The following is a 23006-nucleotide window of genomic DNA, read 5'->3' as shown; positions in this document are numbered from 1 at the left end:
CAGGGGGGGTATGGTCATTACAGGAGGTGTCGTGCAGGGGGGGGGTATGGTCATTACAGGAGGTGTCGTGCAGGGGGGGGGGTATGGTCATTACAGGAGGTGTCGTGCAGGGGGGGTCTGGTCATTACAGGAGGTGTCGTGCAGGGGGGGGGGGCATGGTCATTACAGGCGGTGTCGTATGGTCATTTCAAGAGGTGTCGTGCAGGGGGGGTATGGTCATTTCAAGAGGTGTCGTGCAGGGGGGGTATGGTCATTACAGGAGGTGTCGTGCAGGGGGGGTCTGGCCATTACAGGAGGTGTCGTGCAGGGGGGGTCTGGCCATTACAGGAGGTGTCGTGCAGGGGGGGTCTGGTCATTACAGGAGGTGTCGTGCAGGGGGGGTATGGTCATTACAGGAGGTGTGGTGCAGGGGGGGGTATGGTCATTACAGGAGGTGTGGTGCAGGGGGGGGTCTGGTCATTACAGGAGGTGTCGTGCAGGGGGGGGTCTGGTCATTACAGGAGGTGTCGTGCAGGGGGGGGGTCTGGTCATTACAGGAGGTGTCGTGCAGGGGGGTGGGGTCTGGTCATTACAGGAGGTGTCGTGCAGGGGGGGGGGTCTGGTCATTACAGGAGGTGTCGTGCAGGGGGGGGGGGGGGCTCTGGTCATTACAGGAGGTGTCGTGCAGGGGGGGGTATGGTCATTACAGGAGGTGTCGTGCAGGGGGGGGGGTATGGTCATTACAGGAGGTGTCGTGCAGGGGGGGGGGGTATGGTCATTACAGGAGGTGTCGTGCAGGGGGGGGGTATGGTCATTACAGGAGGTGTCGTGCAGGGGGGGGGGGGGTATGGTCATTACAGGAGGTGTCGTGCAGGGGGGGGGGGGGGGTATGGTCATTACAGGAGGTGTCGTGCAGGGGGGTATGGTCATTACAAGAGGTGTCGTGCAGGGGGGGGGGGGGGGGGGTATGGTCATTACAGGAGGGGTCGGGGGGGGGGGGGGTATGGTCATTACAGGAAGTGTCGTGCAGGGGGGGGGGTATGGTCATTACAGGAGGTGTCGTGCAGGGGGGGGGTATGGTCATTACAAGAGGTGTCGTGCAGGGGGGGGGTATGGTCATTACAAGAGGTGTCGTGCAGGGGGGGGGTGTATGGTCATTACAAGAGGTGTCGTGCAGGGGGGGGGGGGTATGGTCATTACAAGAGGTGTCGTGCAGGGGGGGGGGGGTATGGTCATTACAAGAGGTGTCGTGCAGGGGGGGGTATGGTCATTACAAGAGGTGTCGTGCAGGGGGGGGGGGGGGGTATGGTCATTACAAGAGGTGTCGTGCAGGGGGGGGGGGTTATGGTCATTACAAGAGGTGTCGTGCAGGGGGGGTGTATGGTCATTACAAGAGGTGTCGTGCAGGGGGGGGGGTGTATGGTCATTACAAGAGGTGTCGTGCAAGGGGGGGGGTGTATGGTCATTACCGGAGGTGTCGTGCAGGGGGGGGGGGGGGGGTATGGTCATTACAAGAGGTGTCGTGCAGGGGGGGGGGGTGTATGGTCATTACCGGAGGTGTCGTGCAGGGGGGGGGGGGTATGGTCATTACGGAGGTGTCGTGCAGGGGGGGGGGGGGGTATGGTCATTACCGGAGGTGTCGTGCAGGGGGGGGGGGGGGGGGGGGGTATGGTCATTACCTGAGGTGTCGTGCAGGGGGGGGGGGGGGGATATGGTCATTACGGAGGCGTCGTCCTGGGGGGGGTGTATGGTCATTACGGGAGGCGTCGTGCGGGAAGGGTCGTATGGTCATTACGGGAGGCGTCGTCCTGGGGGGGGGGGTATGGTCACTACGGGAGGCGTCGTGCGGGAAGGGTCGTATGGTCATTACGGGAGGCGTCGTCCTGGGGGGGGTATGGTCACTACAGGAGGTGTCGTGCAGGGGGGGGTATGGTCATTACAGGAGGTGTCGTGCAGGGGGGGGGTATGGTCATTACAAGAGGTGTCGTGCAGGGGGGGGGGGGGGTGTATGGTCATTACAAGAGGTGTCGTGCAGGGGGGGGGGGGGGGGTATGGTCATTACAAGAGGTGTCGTGCAGGGGGGGGGGTATGGTCATTACAAGAGGTGTCGTGCAGGGGGGGGGGTATGGTCATTACAAGAGGTGTCGTGCAGGGGGGGGTGTATGGTCATTACAAGAGGTGTCGTGCAGGGGGGGGGGTGTATGGTCATTACAAGAGGTGTCGTGCAGGGGGGGGGGTGTATGGTCATTACCTGAGGTGTCGTGCAGGGGGGGGGGGGGGGTATGGTCATTACCGGAGGTGTCGTGCAGGGGGGGGGGGGGTATGGTCATTACCGGAGGTGTCGTGCAGGGGGGGGGGTATGGTCATTACCTGAGGTGTCGTGCAGGGGGGGGATATGGTCATTACCGGAGGCGTCGTCCTGGGGGGGGTGTATGGTCATTACGGGAGGCGTCGTGCGGGAAGGGTCGTATGGTCATTACGGGAGGCGTCGTCCTGGGGGGGGGGTATGGTCACTACGGGAGGCGTCGTGCGGGAAGGGTCGTATGGTCACTACGGGAGGTGTCGTGCAGGGGGGGGGGTATGGTCACTACAGGAGGTGTCGTGCAGGGGGGGGTATGGTCATTACAGGAGGTGTCGTGCAGGGGGGGGGGGGGGTGTATGGTCATTACAAGAGGTGTCGTGCAGAAACTGATACATTCTGCTGGAGAGTTTGTGCTGTGAAAAACAGACTTGCTGGCAGTGGATTTGATTTAAATCGTGATGGATTGCGGCAGCAGGTGAGTGGATGCCCGCTAACAGGCGCTGCCGTGATGGATCTGAAGACAGGGGCTCTTTAAATGTAAGGAATCTTTAATATTTACAAACAAAATGAAGGTTTCCTATTTAGAATAATAAGCTGTCGGGTTAGTAAAACAGCGATATCAGAACTGATCTAATCATACAGTTTGTAATGTACATAGATTTGCAGAACAGTGGGATAAAGGAATATTCCTGTTTTATCTCATGGTTACTGTGAAATTGTGTGAATGCATCAATGCAGTCAGGTTATCTCAGCTTGCAGAGCTTGGATTCATTAAATGAGTTTACCAAAAATGTAAATATTGCAGAATATACAGCCTCATGCTACATAACCAAGCCCCATTTAATGCTGAATATACTATAATATTAATGGGTCTTAAATAGAAAAACTATCTTTAGATAGCTTTTTACTCCAAAGACATTTTGTTAAAATAAATTTGAGGCAAGAATTATGCCTCCGCCGTTGGGGTCAGCGGGCTGGAGTTATGCCTCCGCCGTTGGGGTCAGCGGGCTGGAGTTATGCCTCCGCCGTTGGGGTCAGCGGGCTGGAGTTATGCCTCCGCCGTTGGGGTCAGCGGGCTGGAGTTATGCCTCCGCCGTTGGGGTCAGCGGGCTGGAGTTATGCCTCTGCCGTTGGGGTCAGCGGGCAGGAGTTATGCCTCCGCCGTTGGGGTCAGCGGGCAGGAGTTATGCCTCCGCCGTTGGGGTCAGCGGGCAGGAGTTATGCCTCCGCCGTTGGGGTCAGCGGGCAGGAGTTATGCCTCCTCCGTTGGGGTCAGCGGGCTGGAGTTATGCCTCCTCCGTTGGGGTCAGCGGGCTGGAGTTATGCCTCCTCCGTTGGGGTCAGCGGGCTGGAGTTATGCCTCCGCCGTTGGGGTCATCGGGCTGGAGTTATGCCTCCGCCGTTGGGGTCAGCTGGCTGGAGATATGCCTCCGCCGTTGGGGTCAGCGGGCTGGAGTTATGCCTCCTCCGTTGGGGTCAGCGGGCAGGAGTTATGCCTCCGCCGTTGGGGTCAGCGGGCTGGAGTTATGCCTCCGCTGTTGGGGTCAGCGGGCTGGAGTTATGCCTCCGCCGTTGGGGTCAGCGGGCTGGAGTTATGCCTCCGCCGTTGGGGTCAGCGGGCTGGAGTTATGCCTCCGCCGTTGGGGTCAGCGGGCAGGAGTTATGCCTCCTCCGTTGGGGTCAGCGGGCTGGAGTTATGCCTCCTCCGTTGGGGTCAGCGGGCAGGAGTTATGCCTCCGCCGTTGGGGTCAGCGGGCTGGAGTTATGCCTCCGCCGTTGGGGTCAGCGGGCTGGAGTTATGCCTCCGCCGTTGGGGTCAGCGGGCTGGAGTTATGCCTCCGCCGTTGGGGTCAGCGGGCTGGAGTTATGCCTCCGCCGTTGGGGTCAGCGGGCAGGAGTTATGCCTCCGCCGTTGGGGTCAGCGGGCAGGAGTTATGCCTCGGCCGTTGGGGTCAGCGGGCAGGAGTTATGCCTCGGCCGTTGGGGTCAGCGGGCAGGAGTTATGCCTCGGCCGTTGGGGTCAGCGGGCTGGAGTTATGCCTCCGCCGTTGGGGTCAGCGGGCTGGAGTTATGCCTCCGCCGTTGGGGTCAGCGGGCTGGAGTTATGCCTCCGCCGTTGGGGTCAGCGGGCTGGAGTTATGCCTCGGCCGTTGGGGTCAGCGGGCTGGAGTTATGCCTCCGCTGTTGGGGTCAGCGGGCTGGAGTTATGCCTCCGCCGTTGGGGTCAGCGGGCTGGAGTTATGCCTCCGCCGTTGGGGTCAGCGGGCAGGAGTTATGCCTCCGCCGTTGGGGTCAGCGGGCAGGAGTTATGCCTCCTCCGTTGGGGTCAGCGGGCTGGAGTTATGCCTCCGCCGTTGGGGTCAGCGGGCTGGAGTTATGCCTCCGCCGTTGGGGTCAGCGGGCTGGAGGTATGCCTCCGCCGTTGGGGTCAGCGGGCTGGAGTTATGCCTCCGCCGTTGGGGTCAGCGGGCTGGAGTTATGCCTCCGCCGTTGGGGTCAGCGGGCTGGAGTTATGCCTCCGCCGTTGGGGTCAGCGGGCAGAAGTTATGCCTCCGCCGTTGGGGTCAGCGGGCTGGAGTTATGCCTCCGCCGTTGGGGGTTAGCGGGCTGGAGTTATGCCTCCGTCGTTGGGGTCAGCGGGCAGAAGTTATGCCTCCGCCGTTGGGGTCAGCGGGCTGGAGTTATGCCTCCGCCGTTGGGGTCAGCGGGCTGGAGTTATGCCTCCGCCGTTGGGGGTTAGCGGGCTGGAGTTATGCCTCCGCCGTTGGGGTCAGCGGGCTGGAGTTATGCCTCCGCCGTTGGGGTCAGCGGGCTGGAGTTATGCCTCCGCCGTTGGGGGTTAGCGGGCTGGAGTTATGCCTCCGTCGTTGGGGTCAGCCTAAAATAACGAAAATAATGCAGTGATTACATCTAAGAATTGGTAAGCTGCAAATATAATAAATGTTTGCTTTTGGATTTAAAGCAGACTTTTAGTCATATTTTTTTCATCTTTGCATCGATTTAAATCATCTGCCATTATTTTAACTTTAACATTTTTTTTCTGCCAGTAAATACCTTATACAGCCCGCTTCCTGTTTCTTGTCTGGTAAAAAGCCTAGGCTTATGACATCGTGCACAGCTCTCACTCTGTTTGCCACGAAGGGAGGGGGGGTGAGTCAAAAGAGGGCCAATGAAAGCGGCAGAGCTTGTGGTGTTCCTCTGTGCGTCTGTGTAAATCCAGGAAGTGAACAGGCAGCAGCTTCAGCTGCCCACAGTTAAAATGGATGCAGCCAGACTCGGTGGAGGGAGATTTCTGCTGCATATTTGGCAAGTACAGAATCACAGTTTATATAAAATATTATGCAAAGTGGTTGGGGGGAAGCTTCAGAATGGCAAAGATGTTTTTATTACAAATTATGTGAGCAGACTCCTCTCTAACATTCCTTTAATGGTTCAAGGTCCGATCAGCAGAATCTTTGGCACTTTTTTTTTAAAACGCATGCCGATGCAAGGACCAGTAAAAAAAAAAAAAGGTATGTGAACAGGAGCAATTCTCACCAGTGTGTTGCACTGGTTTTTGCAGTGTAAAATAAAAAAACTAGAGCAAGCTTTTTTTTTTGGCACTTTGATGCACAGGGAAAACAGCAAGCCGGCCAAGTTTGGCTCATCTGCCCTATCGTAGATTCTTGGCATGTTCCAGGAAGTGTGGAGAAAGTGCTTGTTCAAACACAAAATATGTGTGCGTTTACCTGCACTCAGCGCACTCTGCATTGGGAATGGATAAGGCTCCATGCACACACTGCTAATAGCTTTTTGTAGTAGCGTCTTTAGGAACGTTTAAGAGTGTTTAGAAGCATTAGTGTTTTATTGGCGTTTTTGCAGTAAGAGGGGGGGAGGCTCAAAACGCTATTGATAGCGTTTACTTGGCTCTTCAATCACAGCTGATATTTAGGAGCAGGCGGGTGGAACATAAGAAGATCCCTATCCTGCCAATGTGGCTGAGAATTCCAATGTGTGTCATGGCATTATTTTTGGGCCAGTGACATTTGTGCTCTTGTACATACACCTTTGAAGCTTATCTAGAACCGTGACCTTCCTGTTCACATGAACCATTTAAACATACATGGGACTGTAGGCAAACGGCTAAGGTAACAGGTAAAATATGTACCTGTTAACTGACTGTACAGCCAGTTTATTGACCTGTGTTTTTTACATTTCTGACGGAACAGGCATGTAGTGAACAACAGCAGAGTCTAAACATCTAGGGGCAGATCCACAAAGAAATTACGCCGGCGTATCTATTGATACGCCGGCGTAATTTCAAATTTCCCGCGTTGTATCTTTGTTTTGAATCCTCAAAACAAGATACGACGGCATCTCGGCTAGATCCGACAGGCGTACGTCTTCGTACGCTGTCGGATCTAAGCTGCAATTTTTCGGCGGCCGCTAGGTGGCGTTCCCGTCGAAATTCGCGTAGAGTATGCAAATTAGCTATTTACGGCGATCCACGAACGTACGTCGGCCCGTCGCTTTTTTTTTTTCGTCGTTTGCATTCGGCTTTTTCTGGCGTATAGTTAAAGCTGCTATACTGAGGCGTACTCAATGTTAAGTATGGCCGTCCTTCCCGCGTACAATTTAGAATTTTTTACGTCGTTTGCGTAAGTCGTTTGCGAATAGGAATTTGCGTAGAATGACGTCACCGTCGTAAGCATTGGCGGGTTCCGGTTTAATTTCGAGCATGCGCACTGGGATACCCCCAGGGACGGCGCATGCGCAGTTCCAAAAAAAGTCGCTTACGTCGGGTCACGACGTATTACCATAAAACACGCCCCTATTAGATCCATTTGAATTCCGCACCCTTACGCCGCAAGAGATACACTACGCCACCGTAACTTACGGCGCAAATTCGTTGAGGATTCAAACCAAACAAAAACAAAAGTAAGTTACAGCGGCGTAGCGTATCTTAGATACGCTGCGCCCGGCGCAGATGTCTGTGGATCTGCCCCTTATGTCCATTTCTTTTCCAGGTATGTAACTCGGTACTGAGACCACTGGATCAGCATGACCGCCAGACAACCAGCATTTTCAAAACAAGACAGAAAAGTCAGCCATTATGTTTATTTTTCATGACAACGTTCTGTAAAGGCCATTTCCCCTGTTTCCTCCTTTGCAATGGTAATGCACACAGCGGCCCCTACCACCTCTCTTGAGGCCCCCCACTGGCACGCTTGGCTCCTCCTCTTCTTGGTCTACCATCATAGGAAGCTGCTTCCTATGGTGTGTGTTCATAGACGCACACAGCTCGGCTTGACCCTGCCCCCTGCTGTTTGCTAACAGGATTAGATTTACAGCAAGAGCACAGTGCTGGATCAAGTGAGGACCCGGTTAAGTATTTAGGAGGGGGAGGAGATAAAAAATGCTTGGACACTTTGAACCTTAATGCAGGGACTACATTAGGTAAAAAAATGTGTAGCTTTTACAACTAGCTGCAGACTTTATGCATACGACACACCGCCAAAAAAACATCATTGTACGCAGGTTGAGTGGACAGTGATGCCTGTCAGTGCCACCCATCTGTACAGCATATAAGTGCCCATCAGTGAAAGTGAAAACATAGTTATTTACCAAAATTTTAATTTGGCTACAGTGTTGCATGACCGTGCAATTGTCATTTAAAGTGTGACAGCACTGAAAGCTGAAAATTGGCCTGGACAAGAAGGGGGTAAAAGTGCCCAGTATTGAAGTGGCTAAAGCAACTTAAAGCGGAGTTCCACCCAAAAATGGAACTTCCACTTTTCGGACCCCCCCCCCCCCCCCGTTGTCACATGTGCTACCTTTCAGGGGGGGACAGATATCTGTGTAATGGCACTTTTGGGCTAAGATACCCGAGCTACCCACGGGTATCTATGCCACTTCCTTCACCCCCCGCCGCTGTCTACTGGGAGACACACAGGTTCCATAAGACAGCAGAGACCAGTGAATCGAGCAGTAGGGCACCAGGAAGTGAAGCCACAATACATCAATACATAAAGGTATTGCTAACTAAACCGGTCCATAGTAGAAATGTAAAAATTGCAGTTGTCCATAAGGGGGTGAACAGGTGTGAGAGGTGAAGTGGTTAGACTAGCTGTGAGTCACCATCCTACTCTATGCCACTCACAGATCAAAAAGGCTAGGCCTGCCTAAATGTACCTGTACTAAAGAACAATCTACCTCCTAGCACCTACCTAAGGTAGAGGGTACTACTCACCCCCCACCAGAAATAGGCTGGCTCCTCAGCTGAGGAATGTTGGAAAAAAATGGTTCCTTAGACCAGAAGCAAGGGCATCCCAGAAGATAAATTGGAGGGAGTAAGGGAAATAACTTGGATGGGAGAAACGTATGTACAAATAAATATCAGTAGAAAAATAGACCTCTGGTTTTGTACAATATATACATTCCTGACTAGAAGTACCAACTCCACTGCCAGTAACATCAGTCTCTTCCATTGGCTCTACATCCATCTCAGACTGCACACTCCAAGCTCGCCAACTGCTGGTGGATCCCTCCTGGAGACATGCCCGACAGTATTCCCAGTTGTCCTCTCCTCCTGTTCAGGACAACTCTTGGGTTGTATGGTGTTCCCAGTCAGCTCCAAGCCCTGACCCAAGGGCACCCCTCCCCCCCTTCAGAGTAGGGGCCTGCCTTCAAGGCCCCAATAGCCTAATACTCTATCTCCAGTTCTTCTGGGCTAACTCTGTGTTTAACCACTTAAGCTCCGGACCAATACGCTGTCTAAAGACCAGAGGTGTTTTTACAATTTGGCAATGCGCTGCTTTAACTGGTAATTGCGCGGTCATGCAATGTTGTACCGAAACGAAACTTGCGTCCTTTTCTTCCCACAAATAGAGCTTTATTTTGATGGTATTTGATCGCCTCTGCGATTTTTATTTTTTGCGATATAAACGCAAAAAGACCGTAAATTTTGAAAAAAAAATGATTTTTCTTATAACAAAAAGTAAAAAAAATCGAATAAACTAAATTTTAGTCAAACATTTAGGCCAAAATGTATTCAGCCACATGTCTTTAGTAAAAAAAATCGCAATAAGCGTATATTTATTGGTTTTCGCAAAAGTTATAGCGTCTACAAACTAGGGTACATTTTCTGGAATTTACACAGCTTTTATTTTATGACTGCCTATCTCATTTCTTGAGGTGCTAAAATGGCAAGGCAGTACAAAACCCCCCCAAATGACCCCATTTTGGAAAGTAGACACCCCAAGGAAACTGCTGAGAGGCATGTTGAGTCCATTGAATATTTAATTTTTTTGTCCCAAGTGATTGAATAATGACGAAAAAAAAAAAAAAAAAAAATGTTTACAAAAAGTTGTCACTAAATGATATATTTCTCACACATGCCATGGTTATATGTGGAATTGCACCCCAAAATACATTCTGCTGCTTCTCCTGAGTACGGGGATACCACATGTGTGGGACTTTTTGGGAGCCTAGCCGCATACGGGGCCCCAAAACCCAAGCACCGCCTTCAGCATTTCTAAGGGCACAAATTTTTGATTTCACTCCTCACTACCTATCAAGGTTTCGAAGGCCATAAAATGCCAAAATAGCAAAAAAAAAAACCAAATGACCCCATTTTGGAAAGTAGACACCCTAAGCTATTTGCTGAGAGGCATGTCGAGTCCATGGAATATTTTATATTTTGACACAAGTTGCGGGAATATGACAAACTGATTTTTTTTTGCACAAAGTTGTCACTAAATGATATATTGCTCACACATGCCATAGTTATATGTGGAATTGCACCCCAAAAGACATTCTGCTGCTTCTCCCGAGTACGGGGATACCACATATGTGGGACTTTTTGTGAGCCTAGCCACGTACGGGGCCCCGAAAACAAAGCACCGCCTTCAAGATTTCTAAGGGCATACATTTTTGATTTCACTCCTCACTACCTATCACTACCTATCACAGTTTTGAAGGCCATAAAATGCCAAGATGTCACACAACCCCCCCAAATGACCCCATTTTGGAAAGAAGACACCCCAAGCTATTTGCTGAGAGGCATGTTGAGTCCATGGAATATTTAATTTTATGGCCCCAAGTGATTGAATAATGACCAAAAAAAAAAAAAAAAAATTTTTTACAAAACGTTGTCACTAAATGATATATTTCTCACATATGCCATGGGCATATGTGGAATTGCACCCCAAAAATACATTCTGCTGCTTCTCCTGAGTACGGGGATACCACATGTGTGGGACTTTTTGGGAGCCTAGCCGCGTACGGGACCCCGAAAACCAATCACCGCCTTCAGGATTTCTAAGGGCATAAATTTTTGATTTCACTCCTCACTACCTATCACAGTTTCGAAGGCAATAAAATGCCAAAACAGCACAAAACCCCCCCAAATGACCCCATTTTGGAAAGTAGACACCCCAAGCTATTTGCTGAGAGGCATGTTGAGTCCATGGAATATTTAATTTTTTTGCCCCAAGTCACTGAATAATGACCAAAAAAAAAAAAATACAAAACGTTGTCACTAAATGATATATTTCTCACACATGCCACGGTTATATGTGGAATTGCACCCCAAAATACATTCTGCTGCTTCTCCTGAGTACGGGGATACCACATGTGTGGGACTTTTTGGGAGCCTAGCCGCGTACGGGACCCCGAAAACCAATCACCGCCTTCAGGATTTCTAAGGGCATAAATTTTTGATTTCACTCCTCACTACCTATCACAGTTTCGAAGGCAATAAAATGCCAAAACAGCACAAAACCCCCCCAAATGACCCCATTTTGGAAAGTAGACACCCCAAGCTATTTGCTGAGAGGCATGTTGAGTCCATGGAATATTTAATTTTTTTGCCCCAAGTCACTGAATAATGACCAAAAAAAAAAAAATACAAAACGTTGTCACTAAATGATATATTTCTCACACATGCCACGGTTATATGTGGAATTGCACCCCAAAATACATTCTGCTGCTTCTCCTGAGTACGGGGATACCACATGTGTGGGACTTTTTGGGAGCCTAGCCGCGTACGGGGCCCCGAAAACCAAGCACTGCCTTCAAGATTTGTGTGAGTGAAATCAAAAATTTATGTCCTTAGAAATCTTGAAGGCGGTGCTTGGTTTTCGGGGTCTCATACGCGGCTAGGCTCCCAAAAAGTCCCACACATGTGGTATCCCCGTACTCAGGAGAAGTAGCAGAATGTATTTTGGGGTGCAATTCTACATATAACCATGGCATGTGTGAGAAATATATCATTTAGTGACAATATTTTGTACATTTTTTTATTTTAATTTTTTTTGGTCATGATTCAATCACTTGGGGCAAAAAAATTAAATATTCCATGGACTCAACATGCCTCTCAGCAAATAGCTTGGGGTGTCTACTTTCCAAAATGGGGTCATTTGGGGGTTTTTTGTGCTATTTTGGCATTTTATGGCCTTCGAAACTGTGATAGGTAGTGAGGAGTGAAATCAAAAATTTGCGCCCTTAGAAATGCTGAAGGCGGTGCTTGGTTTTCGGGGTCCCGTACGCGGCTAGGCTCCCAAAAAGTCCCAAACATGTGGTATCCCCGTACTCAGGAGAAGCAGCAGAATGTATTTTAGGGTGCAACTCCACATATAACCATGGCATGTGTGAGCAATATATCATTTAGTGACACATTTTTCTTTTTTTTTTTTTTTTTTTCTCATTATTCAATCACTTTGGACAAAAAAAAAAAAAATCAATGGACTCAACATGCCTCTCAGCAGTTTCCTTGGGGTGTCTTCTTTCCAAAATGGGGTCATTTGGGTTTTTTTTGTGCTATTTTGGCATTTTATGGCCTTCGAAACTGTGATAGGTAGTGAGGAGTGAAATCAAAAATTTACACCCTTAGAAAGCCTGAAGGCGGTGATTGGTTTTTGGGGTCCCGTACGCGGCTAGGCTCCCAAAAAGTCTCACACATGTGGTATCCCCGTACTCAGGAGAAGCAGCAGAATGCATTTTGGGGTGTAATTCCACATATGCCCATGGCATGTTTGAGCAATATATCATTTAGTGACAACTTTGCGCAAAAAAAAATATATATATATATATATATTTATATTTCCCGCAACTTGGGTCAAAATCTAAAATATTCCATGGACTTAAGATGCCTCTCAGCAAATAGCTTGGGGTGTCTACTTTCCAAAATGGGGTCATTTGGGGGGGTTTTCAATTGTCCTGGCATTTTATGCACAACAATTAGAAGCTTATGTCACACATCACCCACTCTTCTAACCACTTGAAGAAAAAGCCCTTTCTGACACTGTTTGTTTACATAAAAACATATTATTTTTTTGCAAGAAAGTAAAGTTGAACCCCCAAACATTATATATTTTTTTAAAGCAAAGGCCCTACAGATTAAAATGGTAGGTGTTGCAAAAAAAATTTCCACACAGTATTTGCGCAGCGTTTTTTCAACGCATTTTTTGGGGAAAAAATACACTTTTTTTTATTTTAAAGCACTAAAACACACTATATTGCCCAAATTATTGATGAAATAAAAATTATGATCTTAGGCCGAGTACATGGATACCAAACACGACATACTTTAAAATTGCGCACAAACGCGCAGTGGCGACAAACTACATACATTTTTAAAAGCCTTTAAAAGCCTTTACAGGTTACCACATTAGATTTACAGAGTAGGTCTACTGCTAAAATGACTGCCCTCGATCTGCCCTTCGCGGTGATACCTCACATGCATGGTGCAATTGCTGTTTACATATGACTCCAGACGGACGCTTGCGTTCGTCTTTGCGCAAGAGCAGGGGGGGACAGGGATGCTTTTTTTTATTTTTTTATTTTTTTATATATTTATTTCGCTTTTTTTATTTTATTTGTTAACTGTTCCTTCCATTTATTTATTTTTTTACCATTTTTATTGTTATCTCAGGGAATGTAAATATCCCTTATGATAGCAATAGTTAGTGACAGGTACTCTTTTTTTTTTTTAAATGGGGTCTATTAGACCCTAGATCTTTCCTCTGCCCTCAAAGCATCTGACCACACCAAGATCGGTGTGATAAAATGCTTTCCCATATTCTCAATGGCGCCGTTTATATCTGGGGGGGGGGACATTCCCTCCCACTGAATGTAAAAGCAGTCTAGAGGCTAATTAGCCGCTAGGACTGCTTTTACATGAAAGCCGACCGCTGGCTGAAAAGAATGATACCAAGATGATGCCTAAACCCGCAGGCATCATTCTGGTATAACCATTCAAAGTCCTGCAACATACCAGTACGTTGATGGTTCTTGTTGGACATGTATTGTAATCTTTTTTTTTTTCATGCAGTCTGTTGGCTGAACAAAAAAAAGATTGATCGGTGGGTATGCCCACCATTAGAATACCTCCCTTCATCCACCCACTTCTAATGATGGGCATACATGCACCATTTATATATGCCGAAGCATGGGGGCATCCTCCCGCAAAAAAGTTATGCCGCGTACGGTCGGACTTTTCTATGCCGCGTACACACGGTCGGACTTTTCTATGCCGTGTACACATGGTCAGACTTTTCCACAGGAAAGCCTCCGTAGGAATGTCAACCGTATGTACGCGGCATTAGGAGCAAAATCGCTCCTCCGCCCCTAATGCCCCCATGCTCCGGCATATATGCTCTTTTTTGAACTGTAGTGGTGAAATCACCTCCTACAGCATTGGAGTCGCGGCTTTATATATCGTGGGAGCAAACGCTGTTGCTGTCACGCTAAATAAATCCGCACTGCAACTGAATGGCGTACCTGCTAAGCAAATGATGGTTAACATTAAAACAAAGTAACATTCCAGTATAACAGTAAGATCATACCATACCTGCAAAGCAAATACCTATAAAAAACATAGTAAAAAATAAAACATTTTTTAACGCAACCTGTGCCTAAAATATATATATATGCCAAAGCATGGGGGCATCCTCCCGCAAAAAAGTTATGCCGCGTACGGTCGGACTTTTCTATGCCGCGTACACACGGTCGGACTTTTCTATGCCGTGTACACATGGTCAGACTTTTCCACGGGAAAGCCTCCGTAGGAATGTCAACCGTATGTACGCGGCATTAGGAGCAAAATCGCTCCTCCGCCCCTGCTGCCCGCATGCTTCGGCATATATGCTCTTTTTTTTAACTGTGGTGGTGAAATCACCTCCTACAGCACTGGAGTCGTGGCTTTATATATCGTGGGAGCAAACGCTGTTGCTGTCAAGATAAATAAGTCCGCGCAACAGCTGAATGGCGTACCTGAAAACAGTAAAATAAATTACATACCTGAAAAGCAAGCATGAAAAAACATAACAACAATAAAACTTTGCAGAATAGAATACAGTAAAAAAGAGCAGAACAATAGAGAGAGAATAGAGAGGGAGAGAACAATAAAACGACAACTATTTTTGGTTTTTTTATTTTATATTTTTTTGTGTGTTTTTATTTTTTACTTTTTTTTTTTTTTTTTTTAACACTTTTTTTTGTAACTGTGAACTGTAACTTCAACTTTTCGGTTCCAGGTTTGGGTCTCTCAAAATGCGATGGCATCTTGGGAGACCCTGTGTGAGTGTGCCTAGCCTGTGAAATGTTTCACCCTACACTAATAATTAACGTGTGTGTGGAAGCGTTCAAAACATTCACCAATACAAAGACCAGGATTGCCAGGACATTTGGGACAAAAATAACGGGTGTCACGCCTAAATCCGCGCTTGGTACAGACACGACATTTTCTTTGGGGGGCTCGTTGGGTAGGGGTACTCGGGAGGACATAAGAAAAATGCCTCTCATGCAGTCGGCTTACTGCATTTGGTAGGAGATGGTGAGGTACAATACCGCCTGGATACAGGAGTTCTGTGATGATATCCCTCTGGAATTGAAGGAAGGATTCATTCCGTCCTGAAGCTCTGTATACGACATGAGCATTCAGTAGAGCCAATTGAAATAAATGTAGAGACACTTTTTTGTACCAGCGTCTCGTCTTACGGGCAATATGATACGGCGCCATCAACTGGTCGTTGAGGTCCACCCCTCCCATATTAAGGTTATATTCGTGGACACAGAGGGGTTTCTCCACAACACCAGTCGCCGTACGAATTTGGACTGTCGTGTCTGCGTGAAGGGTGGTAAGAACGAAAACATTCCTATTGTCCCGCCACTTCACAGCGAGCAAATTTTTACATCTGCAGCAGGCTCTCGCCCCCGGCCTAACACGGGCATCTACAAGCCGCTGGGGGAAGCCCCGGCGATTAGGTCGCACGGTGCCACATGCTCCAATCTGTTGATCAAATAAGTGGCTAAAAAGTGGCACGCTGCTGTAAAAATTGTCCACATACAAATGGTACCCCTTTCCGAATAAGGGTGACACCAAGTCCCAAACAATCTTGCCAGCGCTCCCCATGTAATCTGGGCATCCTTCCGGCTCTACCTGACTATCTTTTCCCTCGTAAACCCTAAAGCTCCATGTGTAGCCTGTGGCCCTGTCACAGAGCTTATAGAGCTTGACCCCGTATCTGGCACGCTTGCTGGGAAGGAACTGTTTGAAAGACAAGCGGCCAGCAAATTTAATCAGGGACTCATCAACGCATACAACCTGCTGGGGATTAAACAAGGCTGCAAAACGTTCGTTGAAATGGTTTACGAGGGGCCGAATTTTGTAGAGCCGGTCAAATTCAGGGTCTCCACGTGGACGACAAAGTGCATTGTCACTGAAATGCAGGAACCGCAGGATCGCCTCGTATCGTCTCCTGGCCATGTGAGCAGAGAAAATGTACATATGGTCAATGGGATGTGTGGACCAATACATCCGCAATGACGGAAATTTGTGTATGCCCATGTTGAGGGTAAGGCCCAGAAAGGTCTTAAATTCGGAAACCTCGAGAGGTTTCCATTCTTTGGCAAGGCGAGACTGGGGGTTAGCGGCGATGTAAGTACCAGCATATAAATTGGTCTGGTCCACAATAGATCTATAGAGATCTTCCGTGAAATACAGCGAATAAAAATCAAGTGACATAAAGTTCGCTGTATCCACCTGAATACCGGGTTGGCCAGTGAATGGGGGAAGTACAGGTGCTGTAGAAGTGGTGGGGACCCAATCAGGATAGGCAAATTCTACAGGAAGGGCACTATGGGCACGACGGGCCTGTCTCTGTCTTTTTCTTGGTGGCAGCGGGACACTACTTGTGCTTGCCACATCGCCAGCTTCAACTGCACTTATGGGACTCGCCACGTCACCAAGTGTTACTGCAGTGCTGGATAAACGACCAGGGTGTACTAGGCCGCTGGTGCTTGCCAATTCACCAGAAGGAATAGCGGCGCTAGTACTGGATCTCTGCTCCATACGAGGGTCCTGCGGTTCTTGCTGCTCAACAACATCAGAATGGGATCGGGTACGCCTGGCCTTAGCAGGGACCTCAACTTCGTCGTGCGAGCTATCTGACATGGAGCCGCTGTCGTAAATGGGTTCATATTCTGAGCCAGAATCTGTCAGATGCGTGACCTCCTCCTCTTCACTATCTGACATGCACATGAACTCCAAGGCCTGCTTATCATTGTACCTTCGGTTTGCCATTTTGGACTCTAAATTTAGTGGTACAATGGTAAGGATTCACAGGTAAAAAAAGCACCTGACTATAGAAAAGCAAATGTAGAAAACGCTTCAAAAAAACTGTAAGCGATCGCAGGGATCAGGCCTGTCTCTGCGAACGCTGCAGTTATGTGTCTTGTGTTTTGTAAGTGACAGTGATCGATCGATACTGCACTTGGGTGGGTTGGGCTGGGCAGAGGGGGAAAACGCAGGTGCTAGCGGGTATCTGGGCTGATTCCGCTAACAATGCGTTTTTGGGTACCCTAAACTGCTGGGTACGCTAGTATAGATCTGATCAGATCAGGTATCGATCCGTTCAGATCCTATACCACTAAGGGGGGTGTATGCTTAGCGAGTGGGTGTAAGCGGTACTGGCTCTAACCTAACGCTGCCTGGGGTGACGCAGACCCTGACTGGCGCTAAAATTAAATTTATATCACCCGCCGGGTGATCAGGGGGTTAAACCTATTGGGTTATATACGGCGGGTGCTCTGATGCTATAAACAGCAAACTAACCAACCAGCGTCAACCGTAACACTTATACGGTGATCACTGGTGAAAGGGTTAACTAGGGGGCAATCAGGGGGTTAAAACCTTTATTCGGTAATATATGGGGGTACCTAACGCTTTCTAAAAACCTGGTGGCGAACCTAAAATAACTAAATAACTAACTGGCTAACCACGTCACCAGTGACACTTATACAGTGATCAGTGGTGAAAGGGTTAACTCTAGGGGCAATCAGGGGTTAAAACCTTTATTTATGGGGGTACCTAACGCTATATAAACCTGGCGGCGAACCTCAAAAAAAACTAACTGCCTAGCGGCAACAGTGACACTAATACAGCGATCAGAAACCGATCGCTTAGTGACACTGGCAATAGGGGTGAAAGGGTTAACTCTAGGGGCAATCAGGGGTTAAAACCTTTATTTATGGGGGTACCTAACGCTATATAAACCTGGCGGCGAACCTCAAAAAAAACTAACTGCCTAGCGGCAACAGTGACACTAATGCAGCGATCAGAAACCGATCGCTTAGTGACACTGGCAATAGGGGTGAAAGGGTTAACTTTAGGGGCAATCAGGGGTTAAACCTTTATGGGGGGGGGGGTGGGGGGCTACCCTGGACCTAAAGGGGCCTAAACCTAACTGCCCTGACACTTTTTTCTGTCACACTGACACTAAAAGCAGTGATCAGAAAATAAATGATCACTGCAATCAGTGACACTGTGACAGGGGGTGATCTGGGGGTGCTGGGGGGGTGATCGGGGGGGGTTATGTGCCTATGTGTGCTGTGTCAGTGTGCTGTTGGTGCAACTCACAGTACAGACGTCTTCTCTCCTCTGGAATCAAACGAAAAGACCGCCAGAGGGGAGAAAACGTCACTTCCTCCCTGCCTGTGTTTACAGTTACACAGGCAGGGAGGGCTCTGCTGGAATTTCATTCGCCGAGGGAGATCGAGAGGGGACGGCTGGAAACCAATAGCCGCCCCCTCCTCCCGGACCTCCCGTACACCGTTCCCGGCCGCCGCATGTACCGGAGGGGGTCCCGATCGGACCCCCGAACCGAGGTAAGGCGGGGACGTACCTATACGCCCATGTGCCTGTACGTGCCATATTGTGGACGTATATGTACATGCGGTGGTCGGGAACTGGTTAAGGAGGCCTGTCCCCTGCCAATCCAAGTTTGGGATTGGTCAGGGCTCCTTGGAACAACCCAGACAGCTCCACCCTTCTTCCCCACCTTCCTTCTAGCAGCATCTAGAACAGGTGTCTCCAAACTACGGCCCTCCAGTTGTTCAGTAACTACAATTCCCGTCATGTCTGTGAATGTCAGTTTTACAATGCCTCATGGGGACGTGTAGTTCCGCAACAGCTGAAGGGCCATAGTTTGGAGATCACTGCTCTAGAAGCAGAAGGGAGGAAACCGAACGATGAGACTAGCTGTGAGTCACCAGCCTACTCTAGGCCTCCCCCCAGCCCACAGATCAGAGCAAACAGGCCTAGCTAGGTCTGCCTAAATGTACATGTACTAGAGAAAAATCTACCTCCTAGCACCTACGTAAGGTAGAGGGTGCTACATATGTATAAAATATCCATACCTAGAATTGCTGTTTATGTCCAGTCTCACTCCTGCGCTTACTCGTCTCCTGTTAATTTGGAGATTCTTTAGAGTCACCAATCCCCAGCAATTTAGATATAGGTTGCCCTGGCCTAGCAACATTAGAATTTGCTCAGGATAGACTATATCTCTCTAGGAAGGGGGCCAATTTCCTGTGTACTATCTGAACTTTAGGCAGTTCTGCTGTTTTCTGCGCTTAGTTTTTCTTGGTACATTTTTCATTGGTAATGTATGAAGGTCAGGATGTTGGCTGGGAGTTCCTTTTTGAAGATGTTGTTTTATAACAGGAGTGTGTCATAACTTGTCAACTACTGGACATGTGGCGTGACAGAAGTTGCATAAGGACTGGTTCACACCAGAACACGGTGTGGGAAAATTGCATTCCTTGTGCGTTTTCCACATCACACTCAGAACACACTGCTTTTGTGGTCTCCAGCAGGTGCCAATGTATTGTTAGTGGCACTCCAAATGCAGGTTGCAAACGTATGTGATTTGGTATAGTGCATTTTTGCAAAGTAGTGCATACACTACCTTTTCTGCATTACAGTGCGACTTGCATGCAAATGAGCTGCAAAATTACACTGCATGGGAACATGAGGGCATCGTCCTAATGGTTTGTCCCAGTGCTGTAAATTTTCTTATCTAAGTTTTCACATAAAACTACCGTAATAAAAAAAAAAAAAAAATACACAAGTTGTGTTTGCAATATGGGATTCATATTGTCATGCACTGCTTTGGGTGCATCTATAAAGAAATGACCACTGGAAGTTTGTATTCTCAGAACTGCTTGGCTTTACATTTATTTGCTGTATATTGTTTTGTCATATTCAGTATTTGTCCTAAAGATTTCTTTAAAAGGCTTATTCTTCTCCCTTAGGCTAAAGCAGCATTTGCAACAGGCCCACGTCAACATGACACAACTTTCTATGAATTCCGCACTTACACTATCAAGCCTTCATCGATGGTAGAATTCACAAAGCTTTCAAATGAGAACTTTCATATACGCATGGCACGTTCAGAGCTGATTGGCTACTGGAGTTATGAATTGGGTGGTCTGAATAAGGTGCTTCATATATGGAAATACGGTAAGTCTTTGTGGAATGTAATAAAAGATTGTCCTGTGTACATTGGTCTTTCAGCGAGGCTTGTTTGATAAAGATACTGGGCCAGATTCAAATAGAAATGTGTTGCGCTGCGGCGGCGTAACGTATCCCATTTACGCTACACCGCCGCAAGTTTACAGCGTAAGTGCTTGGTTCACAAAGCACTTGCCTGTAAACTTGCGGCAGCGTATCGTAAATCCGCCCGGCGCAAGCCTGCCTAATTGAAATGGGGCGGGGACCATTTAAATTAGGCACGTTCCCGCGTCGAACGTACTGCGCATGCTCCGTCCCTAAAATTACCAGACGTGCAGTGCGCTAAATGACGTCGCAAGGACGTCATTGGTTTCGACGTTAAAGTAAATGGCGTCCATCGCCATTCACAGACGACTTACCCAAACGACGTGAAATTTCAAATTTCGACGCGGGAACGACGGCCATACTTAACATTGGCTAAACCACCTAGAGGGCAGCCTTAGTTTTACGCGGCGTATCTCTACGCAAACAACGTAAATTTACAGCGACGGGCAAAGCGGACGTTCGTGAATCGGCGTAACTAGTCATTTGCATATTCTACGCCGACCGCAATGGAATCGCCACCTAGCCGCCGGCCTAGAATTGCATCCTAAGATCCGACGGTGTAAGCCAATTACACCTGTCGGATCTTAGGGCTATCTATGCGTAACTGATTCTATGAATCAGGCGCATAGATACGACAATCGTATCTCTTTTGTGAATCTGGCCCACTATGCTTTATGCATCCACTTTAGTTGGAAATTGTAAAGATTTTTGCAAGTTATAGTTCCCTCTGCTTGTCTTCCTACCTTGGCCTATAAAGTGTACTTGTGCCCCAGCCATTGTCCTGTGTAAAAACCAAAAAAACTTTCAGCAAGCAGTTCAATTTTGTCTGGAGTGAGCTAGCACTGCCCTGTTGAATATCATACAAGTTCTTCATCGAAGCATCCTTATTTAATTTTTTTTTTTTTCTCACTATGACGGAGGATCTAGTGAGGACTTGGGTAAGTATTTAGTAGGGTTGTCCCAATACCGAGCATTTGTGTGAGTACTTGTACTCGCACAAATGCTCCCGATGCATAACCTGGTACCTGGGAATGCAACTGGAACTCAGCGGGCAGAAGGAAATCGCATTAACAGTCTTGCAGCAGTGGAACTAGCGGTAAGCTGGCAGGGGTACAGGGTGCCACCACATATTCCGTCCAAAACGGTGACCAGAGCCGTTGCATTCGGTAAAGGAAGTGATGTTTCGTGTCTCCGTCGGAGGGTAAACATCACAACGTCCATCAGGGGCAGGAGTCAGTGACTGCTCACTTTGATAGCCAATCGGAGGCTACCACCGTGATCAGTTGACCTGGAATCAGGATTTTCAGGTTCCATGGCTCCTGGTGAGTCCTTGGTTTCTGTGCTGGGAGTAGGCTGTGCAGTGCGCTTCCAGCACAAAGATGGATACAGTCCAGTGAGGCTGCATATAAGCATACTGTCAGCGGGGGGAGAGGTTAAGGTAAAAAATAATTAGCCTTTACAACCACTTTAAAGTAGGGCTGAAACAACGAATCCCAGCCGCTTCTCTCTCCTCTTTGACATCAGCGATTTATAAATAAGGTATATAGCGGCTTACTTTTGAAATAAAGTAAACTTGGCAAAACATATTCATATTGGTGTTTCTGTTGGGGGACAAGTGCCCCGTCGTAGGTGTTTCGGGGGGGGGGGAGACAGGTTCCCCCCACGTCGTAGGTGTTTCTGGGGGCAAACAAGTGCCCTGTCGTATGTGTCGGTTTGAGGAATACACAGACCTCTCCCTTCCACACTCTGGTTCGGTTGATTCCTCCAGCCCACTTTGGTCCGGTACCTTACCCCAGCCCACTCTGCCCCTTTTGGGTCTGGTCCCTTGTCCAAACAAACTCCCTTTCTATCGCAACCCCCTCTGGTATGGTTCCTCTCCCACATGCCTCTCTTCCAAACTCCCACCTCCAAGCTACCCTAACACCTGGTCTCCAAACTAACGAACTCCCTCCCACACTCCAGTACTGTCTCCTCTCCCATTCATGGCCAGCCCCCTCATTGCATTATCGGTAATGAATGAGAAGTTTACTTTAGTAGTTATGTTGTGATGTTCCCGGTGAGGGGGAAAAAAATGCAGCAATAAAAAAATAAAAAAAAACACTCTCACTGTTTCACAGTATACATTAACTGTTCATTTGCATTATCTATCTCCCTTTGGGTTTTTAGTACAAAATAAATATGTAAAAAATATTTTGCAGATTTTCAGACAGGACTGTAATATAATATTATGTATGACAGAGTCCCTTGTCCTATACAGTATCCTGTTACGATTGGGTTTTTAGTACACAAAATAAATAAATCGTAACAGGATACTGTATATGACAAGGCACTCTGTCAAACATAATATTAAATTACAGTTCTGTCTGAAAATCTGCAAAAAATATTATTATTATTATGGTGGTCTGAGAATTGATTTAGATATCTATTTTGTTCCCTAACCATATAGCTGGTTATTCATCATATTTAACACTGCAGTGCATATGAATGTTATAGATTTTAATTTTTTTTTTTTTCACTTTACTCTACTTTCTAATACATAAATTGCACTCCGTCTCCGCAGTTTTTTTTGTTTTTAACTTCTAGCTGCAAAAAAAATGCATTATACAAATGGCAGAGGGTGCTGACAGAATGACTGCTGAAAAAAGTGTGACCCAAGTCTTTTAAGGCATGGGAGCATTTTAATTGAAATGCAAAGAAGGTGGTCACCTGCAAAATTTGCAAAACATGCATTGCATGGAAGCACAACTATGATGAACGAGCACATGAAATGGAAACGCATGGGCTTTACAGAGGAGGGCGAAATATCAGAACGGTAAGTTAAACCAAAATGTTATATTGCATAGATAT

At 47.9% G+C, this 23006-nt stretch overlaps 1 protein-coding gene across 1 annotated transcript in view; it reads left to right on the top strand.

Annotated features, from left to right (window-relative positions):
- NIPSNAP3A (nipsnap homolog 3A) overlaps window positions 1-23006 on the top strand; it is a 52552-nt gene that overhangs the window by 5667 nt on the left and 23879 nt on the right. Inside the window, exon 2 of the mRNA XM_040359455.1 lies at window positions 19856-20063. Coding sequence (XP_040215389.1) covers window positions 19856-20063 — 208 coding nt within the window. The remainder of the gene's footprint in view (window positions 1-19855; window positions 20064-23006) is intronic.

The sequence above is a fragment of the Rana temporaria genome, chromosome 1 (assembly GCF_905171775.1).
Source record: "Rana temporaria chromosome 1, aRanTem1.1, whole genome shotgun sequence".
NCBI classification, from domain to species: domain Eukaryota; kingdom Metazoa; phylum Chordata; class Amphibia; order Anura; family Ranidae; genus Rana; species Rana temporaria.
Note: the sequence above shows the minus strand (reverse complement) of the source record. Positions and strands in the feature narration are given on the sequence as shown.